Consider the following 12,363-nt stretch of genomic DNA (forward strand, 5'->3'; position numbering starts at 1 on the left):
CGTCCACCACCAGCACCCTCCTCTTCAGCTGCTCCTCCAGACTCTGGATCAGATCCACGACACACGACGTACAAGACGGATGAAGAGAAACACTCAGAGAAGAGGAGACTGTTTCCTGCTCGTCCTCACACTCCTGCGCAGAGCCGCCTCTATGCCTGTGTGTAACAGCCTCTGAAACACCTCCACCTGCATGTAACAGCCTCTGAAACACCTCCTCCTGTATGTAACAGCCTCTGAAACACCTCCACCTGTATGTAACAGCCTCTGAAACACCTCCACCTGCATGTAACAGCCTCTGAAACACCTCCACCTGCATGTAACAGCCTCTGAAACACCTCCTCCTGTATGTAACAGCCTCTGAAACACCTCCACCTGCAGGTAACAGCCTCTGAAACACCTCCACCTGCATGTCACAGCCTCTGAAACACCTCTAACCCTAACCCGCCCAAGAGGGCAAAGGATTTGGACCAAAACGGGACATCTGCGACCACATGAGGCTCTAACGGTGCATTGGGTGCAGACAGAATATCACATTATTATCTATTCAACAATATGTTATGGGATAATAATAATAATGTGAGTAAAGGGTCCTGTTCACTCTCTGCGTAGGAGCAGTGTGCCCGTTCTGTGTCTCCACTCACCCCGTCCTCCGGCCTGTACTCCGAGATGATGCTCTCGTACCACTCTGCCGTTCCCTTCTGTTGCCGCGCCGACGCAAATTGTAAACAACATGAAAAAAAAGGGGTTCCATTGTTAAATCCTATTCTTCACCTCAGGCCTGTTAGTTGAGTCAAAGTCAACTTTATTATTGTACATTTTCTATTTGTGCAAGACATATACGGCATGCTTAAATGACGTTCCCCCATTCCCACGGTGTATGTAAAAAGATATAGACAATATAAACAACAAATATAAGACACAATATACACAGGACTGCAAGATATGTACGACGTAAACAATGATGCAAGTGAGCTTTAGTGCAAATATACAAAATATTACGTCCTGTACCTTAATGGCTGTGGAGATGTCCAGCTGCAGTTCATTCCTCAGGGGGCAGACGGTCTTAAAGGCCTGCATGGTCTGCATGTGTCCGATCCCCCTGGAGCAGACGGAGGGGGGGGGGCGTCAGGCGGCATACTGTACCTGGACACGCTATGTACCTGGACACGCATACTGTACCTGGACACGCTATGTACCTGGACACGCCTTCATGTGAAACCGTCTTCCTGCTGTATGAGACACTAGATCACAGACAAGGTCGTTCTGGGCTCTTTCCCGTTGTCCGGTTCAGCACAGACAAGGTCGTTGTAGAGAGCCTCTCTGTCTGTCTGTCTGTCTGTCTCGCTCTCTCTCTCTCTCTCTCTCTCTCTCTCTCTCTCTCTCTCTCTCTCTCTCTCTCTCTCTGTCTCGCAGCGCCTGACGATATGAAGCAGCGCCTGACGACAGTGACACCCAGTGGTGAAGCGGGTGAACTCTCACCTCAGCATGAGCTTGCAGCGCCTGACGACAGTGACACCACATGGTGAAGCGGGTGAACTCTCACCTCAGCATGAGCTCGCAGCGCGTGACGACAGTGACACCCAGTGGTGAAGCAGGTGAACTCTCACCTCAGCATGAGCTCGCAGCACGTGACAACAGTGACACCACGTGGTGAAGCAGCAGGTGAACTTTCACCTCAGCGTGAGCTCGCAGCGCGTGACGACAGTGACACCCAGTGGTGAAGCGGGTGAACTCTCACCTCAGCATGAGCTCGCAGCGCCTGACGACAGTGACACCACATGGTGAAGCGGGTGAACTCTCACCTCAGCATGAGCTTGCAGCGCGTGACGACAGTGACACCCAGTGGTGAAGCAGGTGAACTCTCACCTCAGCATGAGCTCGCAGCACGTGACAACAGTGACACCACGTGGTGAAGCAGCAGGTGAACTCTCACCTCAGCATGAGCTCGCAGCGCGTGACGACAGTGACACCCAGTGGTGAAGCGGGTGAACTCTCACCTCAGCATGAGCTCGCAACGCGTGACGACAGTGACACCACGTGGTGAAGCAGGTGAACTCTCACCTCAGCCTGAGCTCGCAGCGCGTGACGACAGTGACACCCAGTGGTGAAGCGGGTGAACTCTCACCTCAGCATGAGCTCGCAGCGCGTGACGACAGTGACACCACGTGGTGAAGCGGGTGAACTCTCACCTCAGCCTGAGCTCGCAGCGCGTGACGACAGTGACACCCAGTGGTGAAGTGGGTGAACTCTCACCTCAGCATGAGCTCGCAGCGCCTGACGACAGTGACACCCAGTGGTGAAGCAGCAGGTGAACTCTCACCTCAGCATGAGCTCGCAGCGCCTGACGACAGTGACACCCAGTGGTGAAGCCGGTGAACTCTCACCTCAGCATGAGCTTGCAGCGCGTGACGACAGTGACACCCAGTGGTGAAGCAGGTGAACTCTCACCTCAGCATGAGCTCGCAGCGCGTGACGACAGTGACACCCAGTGGTGAAGCAGCAGGTGAACTCTCACCTCAGCCTGAGCTCGCAGCGCGTGACGACAGTGACACCCAGTGGTGAAGCAGCAGGTGAACTCTCACCTCAGCATGAGCTCGCAGCGCGTGACGACAGTGACACCCAGTGGTGAAGCAGGTGAACTGAACTCTCACCTCAGCATGAGCTCGCAGCGCGTGACGACAGTGACACCCAGTGGTGAAGCAGCAGGTGAACTCTCACCTCAGCATGAGCTCGCAGCGCGTGACGACAGTGACACCCAGTGGTGAAGCAGGTGAACTCTCACCTCAGCATGAGCTTGCAGCGCAGCGTGACGACAGTGACACCCAGTGGTGAAGCAGGTGAACTCTCACCTCAGCATGAGCTCGCAGCGCAGCGTGACGACAGTGACACCCAGTGGTGAAGCGGGTGAACTCTCACCTCAGGATGAGCTCGCAGCGCGTGACGCCGGTGACACCATAGATATCTATAGAACACTAGATAGCTTAAGGCGGAGTCACCAGCGTCACTGAACCGCCGCCATCTTGCGGAGGTCAGCCTTGAGTGAGAGTGAGTGAGCTGCACAGACAACAATACTCATAACTCGCTGAAATATTGACGGATTTACAAACGGGTTGGTTTGCTATAAACATCAAGTAGTAGTTATGATACTACATACTTATAAAAAAAAAACTTTTTTTAAAGATGTTTTTTTTTTACAAACCGCTTGAATCATAGCCACGTTAATAATGCTTGTAATAAACCAAACCGTTTGTAAATCTGTCAATATTTCAGCGAGTTATGAGTATTTTTGTCTGTGCAGCTCACTCACTCTCACTCAAGGCTGACCTGCGCAAGATGGCGGCGGTTCAGTGACGTCGCTCTCCATTGGCCGGCAGCGCGGGCAAGCTATCTAGTGTTCTATATATATCTATGGGTGACACCACATGGGTGAAGCAGCAGGTGAACTCTCACCTCAGCATGAGCTCGCAGCGCGTGACGCCGGCCGGGCTGGAGCAGGGGAACACCGTGCGCAGGCTCTTCATCTGGCCCAGGCAGTGCTCCGTGTAGAGCCGGAAGCTGTCGGACAGCTGCCTCTCCTGGGGGACAACACAGGGAGGGAGACACTCGGAGGTTACAGAGGTCAGTCGTTTTGGACGGACGGAGTGATGGCAGCGGAGAATAGATACACATACGTCCGACTCAAGACTCAGTGCTGCATGTATCAACAAATGTGTACGTTGGTGTGAATGTATGTGTGCTGTTATTACTACCAACTGTAATAATTGTGGAATATTACTATAATGAGCTGTATGTGTCTGAACCAGGCATCCTACAGATACAGCGCTCAAAACTCAAACCTCTACTGCGCCTCTACCACTCCTCCACCACTCCAATCCAAACTGATGTTGTGACTCCTATTGTTCTGGACCGGGCCAGATCTCACACCTCCACTGCCTCCCACAGGCTGGGGAGATTTTCATCTTACATTTTTATTGGTCCCAAATGTCCCAGCTCCATCGGATTCCTTAGCTTTTTTCACTGTTTACTTATCATGCATTGCAACACTAATATATGGTCAGTACCCCAAGTCAGACTGCCTATATACAAATTATCTTGGGGGTCTGAGGGCAGTAGCCCCCGACCCCCTCCCTGGGGAAGCACTTAAGTTAAGTGCTCCCTTTGTTCACCCAGCCACCAGCCCCGGAAAATTAACACCTGAGTACTAGACTTAAGTGGCACACAAGCAGCAACAAGCAGCAGACAAGCAGCAGAATTGGTTTGATTTTTGAGCGCTGCGTCTGTATGTGAAGCACTTTGGTTGACGAGTGTCATGTTTGAATGTGCTATATAAATACATTTGATTGATTGACCTGTGACCTCAGATGACGGTGAGAGGGTGTGACCTGTGACCTCTAGATGACGGTGAGAGGGTGGTCCTACCAGGTCTCCCCTCACGGTCGAGGGGTCCCACTCTGCGTCGATGGTCCTCAGCAGACGCAGCAGCAGCGAGTAGCAGAGCCTCTGGGTGCGGTGGTGAGCGCTGTAGCAGACCCAGCGGCTGGGGGGGGGGGGGGGGGGGTCAAAGGTCAAACACAGTGAGTAGGGGGGGGGGGGGGGGGGGTCACACACAGCGAGTAGCAGAACCAGCGGCTGGGGGGGGGTCAAAGGTCAAACACAGTGAGTAACAGAACCAGCGGCTGGGTGGGTCAAAGGTCAACCACAGTGAGTAACAGAACCAGCTGCTGGGGGGTCAAAGGTCAAAGGGTACACTCACATGATGGCCTGCTGCAGGGGCGAGATGTCGGTCTGCACCGCATGGTGGGTCAACACGGTCCAGGCCGGGGGGCTGACCAGCCCGTTCCAGTTGTACGGCTCCCTCTGGAGGAAGGAGGAGGATGATGAGGGGAGGTGTAAGTGTTTAAACCGGGGGTGCTCAAACCTTTTCATACGCCATTTTATTTAGGATTTTTTTTTGGGGACCCCACACTTAACCCTTTCACTGCCACACGACAGAAGGTTAGCCCTTTACTATCACACAACCGACGGCGATGCTCCATCATTAGCATCATTAGCTCCGCATTTGCGGAGCTAATGATGCTAATGATGGAGCATCGCCGTCGGTTGTGTGATAGTAAAGGGCTAACCTTCTGTATTGTCACAGTGAAAGGGTTAACCGGCTGTCGTGTGGCAGTGAAAGGGTTAATGTATTGCGTAATTTCAACATGGAATTAAGGAATATCCAAATAAAAGCACACGTTGTTGAACTTGATCATGCATATTTATTAGAAAATTTAATTACAGCACTATGTTATCAATACACATTTATAAAGTCAAAATATGTTGCCAGAAATATTTTTAATTTTTTTTTACTTGCCAATGCGTGACCCCACTGTCACCTACCCGCGACCCCAATTTGGGGCTCACTGTCCCTGTGGTTTGAGAACCGCTGATTTAAACTAACAGATGCCTCACCTGGATGTGGGCGTGTTCGTACTCCAGGATCTGACTGAGCAGCTTCTTGTGGACGAAGACGTTGGCCTCCTTCGCGCTCAGGGTCGTGTCTCTCTGGGGGAGGAATCCCAACGTTTACATTTTACATCCTGGGCATTTAGCAGAAGACACTCCCTACTACCCAGAGTGCAACAGGAGAGTGAGCTGAGAGTCTTAGTATCTATCTAGTATCATCAACACGGTCATCAACATGGACCCGCCCCTACTCTGTCTCCCTGGTATTTCAACCAAACTACCGTAACCAACAGGCAGTGGAACCAGGGTGCGAACCACGGGGGAGCTGGGTGAGCCATGGCTCCCCTATATGAGACATCAGCCCCCCTGAAAACCTGATTTGTGAATTTTTGGGGGTTCTCTAAAATACTGACAATAAATGCAAATTTTGCCATGCATGTCACATTTTTCTGTATTGTCATCATCATCGTGTATAATAATACAATTAGGCTATTTTTATGTATGATTAATGATTTGCGCACTAATTCACCGTAATGGACAATAGCATAAATCTATGGGGTTGCGGCACTGCAGATATACCCTACTCGTAATATGCATGCAACATGCATGCTATTCTTGCGTTTACCATTGGGAGCGTGGCGGCGCTGCACTGCAGCCTGCAGGCACAAATCAAACTTCACCCACCGTTTAAAAAAAAGAAAATATACAGGTATTCAGGTCAGATAATGTCGAAAGTTAAATGAAATATCAAAGAAGTAAGCCTTCTAACCAATTTTGGTTTTACAAAGAAGGCGAAGCAGCCTGCTGCGGGGACTACTGTGACATGCAGATTTTGAGAATTGGGCAGATCTTCACCATCAGGTGGGTGGCGATAATGTTGCATTTGCCTACTACTATAATAATGTTAGACTCGATGTGTTTGGTCGTGGACTTGTTGTTCGGTATTGGTTCATCCGTGTGTTTATATGTAAATAGGACTGTTGTGTGTGAATTTTAGTGTTGGATCAGAGGGGTTAATCTGAGCATGTGTATTTCAATACGTGCGTCTTCATCATGCATGCAGACACCTGTGTGGTGTGAATGAATGAATGAATGAATGAATGAATGAATGAAAACTTTATTTAACAGATTGCAGAATGGGTACAATACAGTTCGGCTCAATACATACAATTGTTATGTGCTGGGACTCAACGATTGACAGATCTGGATCCTCTGAGACATACGATCAAAAACCATCCTCCACTGCCCCTCGGGCCTGGGCCCTGTGATACTGGCCTAACTGGCCTATGGAGCCTCGTTAACTCTACATTAAAGGACTTTTCCTGCCTCTCTGCCAGACACATGACTTTCTCCAGGATTGACTACTTATTCTCTTCTCTGCAATCTATTAGAGACAGCTTCAATGTCCCTCTATTACCCATGGCCCTCTCTGATCAAAAAGGTATTTTGTTCACAGCATCGTTTGGTAAACTGACCACAAGGGCCCCCAGATGGCGATTTAATTCATCTTTACTAAAAAAACGAAGACGTCTGTATCGAATTCAGAGAAAAACTCACAGAATTTGTAAGATTTAATATTGACACAGTAAAATTAGCTAGAATTTTATGGAACTCAGTGAAGGGTTTTATCAGAAGTCACACCACACTGTTTGCGTCCAACTTACGTAAAGCACGGTTAACTAAACTTGAGTCATTTGAAACCTGTACGCTTCATCATTACACTCTAACTACAATGGACAAACGAATACACAGCGGAAAGTCAGCGTTGACTGGTCAGTTCAGGACCGTTCAAAACCGGAAGTGGTCACTTGACGGAGCGTCCTGTCAAATGACGCTCGCCGGATATATCGTCATGTAACTCGAGACCCGAAGCACGCAATTGGTTCAAGTGTGGTGGCGATCGAAAGGGGGCAAATTAAACTTTCGGACAGTGTATTGGATGATGGGCGAAAAATGCAGCCCGGAGCCGACAGACGAGCGCAAAGTGCCACGAGTGTGCGGCCGCCTTTTAAGGCCTTAAATTGAGAATTATGAATGTAATACTTTTTAACACCCCGCAGATACCCCATTAGCACGAGGATGAGGAGGAAACAAGGTCAAAGGCTGGTAACGTCTCACAAACAGAGGATGAGTGAAGCGTAGCTAAGTCAGTGTGGTACGTACCTGGCTGGTGAACAGGTGAACAGGTAAATAGTTGAACAGGTGAACAGGTGACAGTGTGGTACGTACCTGGCTGGTGAACAGGTAAACAGGTGAACAGGTGAACAGGTGAACAGGTGAACAGGTGACAGTGTGGTACATACCTGGCTGGTGAACAGTTGAACAGTTGAACAGGTGAACAGGTGAACAGGTGAACAGGTGACAGTGTGGTACGTACCTGGCTGGTAAACAGTTGAACAGGTGAACAGGTAAACAGGTGAACAGGTGAACAGGTGACAGTGTGGTACGTACCTGGCTGGTGAACAGTTGAACAGTTGAACAGGTGAACAGGTGAACAGGTGACAGTGTGGTACGTACCTGGCTGGTAAACAGTTGAACAGGTGAACAGGTAAACAGGTGAACAGGTGAACAGGTGACAGTGTGGTACGTACCTGGCTGGTAAACAGGTGAACAGGTGAACAGGTGACAGTGTGGTATGTACCTGGCTGGTAAACAGTTGAACAGGTGAACAGGTAAACAGGTGAACAGGTGAACAGGTGACAGTGTGGTACGTACCTGGCTGGTAAACAGGTGAACAGGTAAACAGGTAAACAGGTGAACAGCTAAACAGGTGAACAGGTAAACAGGTAAACAGGTGAACAGCTAAACAGGTGAACAGGTAAACAGGTGAACAGGTGAACAGGTGACAGTGTGGTACGTACCTGGCTGGTAAACAGCCTCAGCAGCAGGTGACACTCCCCCTGCACCTTGGAGGCACTGGACCGAGGCTCCAGCTTGAACCACTGGTCGTGTCCGACAACAGGGACCTCCTGCAGAGCCAGAACCAGAACACAGTGGGCCAGATGATAATAATAATAATAATAATAATAATAATAATAATAATAATAATAATAATAATAATAATAATAATAATGATAATGATAATGATAATAATAATGATAATGATAATGATAATGATAATGATAATAATAATAATAATAATAATAATAATAATAATGATAATGATAATGATAATGATAATGATAATGATAATAATAATAATAATAATAATAATAATAATAATAATGATACATTTTATTCATAAAGCGATTTTCAAAAACCCAAAGACGCTGCTGACACATGAGCAAAACAAATGAACAGAGAAACAAAGAACCATAAGCAACAGTATGAAGACGCAGGACATACAACCAACGGGTAACAAGTAACAGATACAGAGTCCAGTAGGGGACCAGTCAGGGAGGTGAGGAGACCACAGGAGAATAACGGGGCCTTAAAAATGGAAATTACAATCGTCATTTACATAGTAAACACACTCCGATGACAAAGATCACAAATATTTTAAAAAAAGAAAAAGAAAAGAAAAAGTAGACAGACAGAATCAGAATCATCACTTTATTTGCCAAAACAATTAATATACAGCAACTGGTCTTGGGGACAACAGTAGATACGGAGACATGTTCGACAACTTACAGAAGTCCACAGTACAGACGCAGACATGGTACAGTAACATACAGTAACGTACAGTAACATACAGTAACAGCAGACAAACAGTAGACAGCAGACTGTACATACAGTATCTCTCTCCATTCACTGCTGGTGGGTGAAAACCTCATACTGTATTTAAGATGAGATATTCCTTTATTGATCCCCTTTGGGGAAATGTGGGCATCAAAGCAGAATGGGGGAGGGGAAGTACAAGTATGGACAGGGTAATAGTAGAAATACATAAATATAGGCAATAGAATTTGATCTGAATATAAAAATATGAGGAAAAGAGTGTAAACAATATTATTAACTTGGATATAAAAATATGATGAGGGTCTGTATGCTCTATCAGTTATATATTATATGTTACATAAATATATACAGGCAATAAAGAATTTGAATGTGAATATATACTATGAGTAAGAGTAAAAGTGAACAGTATACACATGGTATTAACTGACATGATATATACGTTGTAGGGGTCAAGACTTCCATTGTGTTTTTAATGGGTTTAAATTAAATTAAACATGATTACGATACTTATCAATTTGACATACGACTTAATTAGTTTGACCTTTCTTCCTAACCAAAGGCTGTCATCTTCTATAAGTTACCAAAGACTGCCTTTCTGTCATCTTCTACAAGTTACCTAAGGCTGCCTTTCTGTCATCTTCTACAAGTTACCAAGGGCTGCCTTTCTGTCATCTTCTACAAGTTACCAAAGGCTGCCTTTCTGTCATCTTCTACAAGTTACCAAAGACTGCCTTTCTGTCATCTTCTACAAGTTACCAAAGGCTGCCTTTCTGTCATCTTCTACAAGTTAGCAAAGGCTGCCTTTCTGTCATCTTCTACAAGTTACCAAAGGCTGCCTTTCTGTCATCTTCTACAAGTTACCAAAGGCTGCCTTTCTGTCATCTTCTACAAGTTACCTAAGGCTGCCTTTCTGTCATCTTCTAAAAGTTACCAAAGACTGCCTTTCTGTCATCTTCTACAAGTTACCAAAGGCTGCCTTTCTGTCATCTTCTACAAGTTACCAAAGACTGCCTTTCTGTCATCTTCTACAAGTTACCAAAGGCTGCCTTCCTGTCATCTTCTACAAGTTAGCAAATACTGCCTTTCTGTCATCTTCTACAAGTTACCAAAGACTGCCTTTCTGTCATCTTCTACAAGTTACCAAAGGCTGCCTTTCTGTCATCTTCTACAAGTTACCAAAGACTGCCTTTCTGTCATCTTCTACAAGTTACCAAAGACTGCCTTTCTGTCATCTTCTACAAGTTACCAAAGGCTGCCTTTCTGTCATCTTCTACAAGTTACCAAAAGCTGCCTTTCTGTCATCTTCTACAAGTTACCAAAGGCTGCCTTTCTGTCATATTCTACAAGTTACCAAAGGCTGCCTTTCTGTCATATTCTACAAGTTAGCAAAGACTGCCTTTCTGTCATCTTCTACAAGTTACCAAAGGCTGCCTTTCTGTCATATTCTACAAGTTACCAAAGGCTTCCTTTCTGTCATCTTCTACAAGTTACCAAAGGCTGCCTTTCTGTCATCTTCTACAAGTTACCAAAGGCTGCCTTTCTGTCATCTTCTACAAGTTACCAAAGGCTGCCTTTCTGTCATCTTCTACAAGTTACCAAAGACTGCCTTCCTGTCATCTTCTACAAGTTACCAAAGACTGCCTTTCTGTCATCTTCTACAAGTTACCAAAGGCTGCCTTCCTGTCATCTTCTACAAGTTACCAAAGGCTGCCTTTCTGTCATCTTCTACAAGTTACCAAAGACTGCCTTTCTGTCATCTTCTACAAGTTACCAAAGGCTGCCTTCCTGTCATCTTCTACAAGTTACCAAAGGCTGCCTTTCTGTCATCTTCTACAAGTTACCAAAGGCTGCCTTCCTGTCATCTTCTACAAGTTACCAAAGGCTGCCTTCCTGTCATCTTCTACAAGTTACCAAATGCTGCCTTTCTGTCATCTTCTACAAGTTACCAAGGGCTGCCTTTCTGTCATCTTCTACAAGTTACCAAAGGCTGCCTTTCTGTCATCTTCTACAAGTTACCAAAGACTGCCTTTCTGTCATCTTCTACAAGTTACCAAAGGCTGCCTTTCTGTCATCTTCTACAAGTTAGCAAAGGCTGCCTTTCTGTCATCTTCTACAAGTTACCAAAGGCTGCCTTTCTGTCATCTTCTACAAGTTACCAAAGGCTGCCTTTCTGTCATCTTCTACAAGTTACCTAAGGCTGCCTTTCTGTCATCTTCTAAAAGTTACCAAAGACTGCCTTTCTGTCATCTTCTACAAGTTACCAAAGGCTGCCTTTCTGTCATCTTCTACAAGTTACCAAAGACTGCCTTTCTGTCATCTTCTACAAGTTACCAAAGGCTGCCTTCCTGTCATCTTCTACAAGTTAGCAAATACTGCCTTTCTGTCATCTTCTACAAGTTACCAAAGACTGCCTTTCTGTCATCTTCTACAAGTTACCAAAGGCTGCCTTTCTGTCATCTTCTACAAGTTACCAAAGACTGCCTTTCTGTCATCTTCTACAAGTTACCAAAGACTGCCTTTCTGTCATCTTCTACAAGTTACCAAAGGCTGCCTTTCTGTCATCTTCTACAAGTTACCAAAGGCTGCCTTTCTGTCATCTTCTACAAGTTACCAAAGGCTGCCTTTCTGTCATATTCTACAAGTTACCAAAGGCTGCCTTTCTGTCATATTCTACAAGTTAGCAAAGACTGCCTTTCTGTCATCTTCTACAAGTTACCAAAGGCTGCCTTTCTGTCATATTCTACAAGTTACCAAAGGCTTCCTTTCTGTCATCTTCTACAAGTTACCAAAGGCTGCCTTTCTGTCATCTTCTACAAGTTACCAAAGGCTGCCTTTCTGTCATCTTCTACAAGTTACCAAAGGCTGCCTTTCTGTCATCTTCTACAAGTTACCAAAGACTGCCTTTCTGTCATCTTCTACAAGTTACCAAAGGCTGCCTTTCTGTCATCTTCTACAAGTTACCAAAGGCTGCCTTTCTGTCATCTTCTACAAGTTACCAAAGGCTGCCTTTCTGTCATATTCTACAAGTTACCAAAGGCTGCCTTTCTGTCATATTCTACAAGTTAGCAAAGACTGCCTTTCTGTCATCTTCTACAAGTTACCAAAGGCTGCCTTTCTGTCATATTCTACAAGTTACCAAAGGCTTCCTTTCTGTCATCTTCTACAAGTTACCAAAGGCTGCCTTTCTGTCATCTTCTACAAGTTACCAAAGGCTGCCTTTCTGTCATATTCTACAAGTTA

General features: G+C 46.2%; 1 protein-coding gene across 1 annotated transcript in view; it reads right to left on the reverse strand.

The window, feature by feature from the left end:
• Window positions 1-12,363, reverse strand: part of baiap3 (BAI1 associated protein 3) — a gene marked incomplete at both ends in the record, with an annotated part of 168,250 nt that overhangs the window by 35,327 nt on the left and 120,560 nt on the right. Inside the window, 8 exons of the mRNA XM_084328312.1 lie at window positions 1-43; window positions 642-698; window positions 1,009-1,099; window positions 3,451-3,575; window positions 4,420-4,537; window positions 4,754-4,857; window positions 5,452-5,544; window positions 8,307-8,414. The exon at window positions 1-43 is cut by the window's left edge and continues 55 nt beyond it. Coding sequence (XP_084184438.1) covers window positions 1-43; window positions 642-698; window positions 1,009-1,099; window positions 3,451-3,575; window positions 4,420-4,537; window positions 4,754-4,857; window positions 5,452-5,544; window positions 8,307-8,414 — 739 coding nt within the window. The remainder of the gene's footprint in view (window positions 44-641; window positions 699-1,008; window positions 1,100-3,450; window positions 3,576-4,419; window positions 4,538-4,753; window positions 4,858-5,451; window positions 5,545-8,306; window positions 8,415-12,363) is intronic.

This window comes from Notolepis coatsorum (genome assembly GCF_963971535.1).
Source record: "Notolepis coatsorum genome assembly, chromosome: 14".
NCBI classification, from domain to species: domain Eukaryota; kingdom Metazoa; phylum Chordata; class Actinopteri; order Aulopiformes; family Paralepididae; genus Notolepis; species Notolepis coatsorum.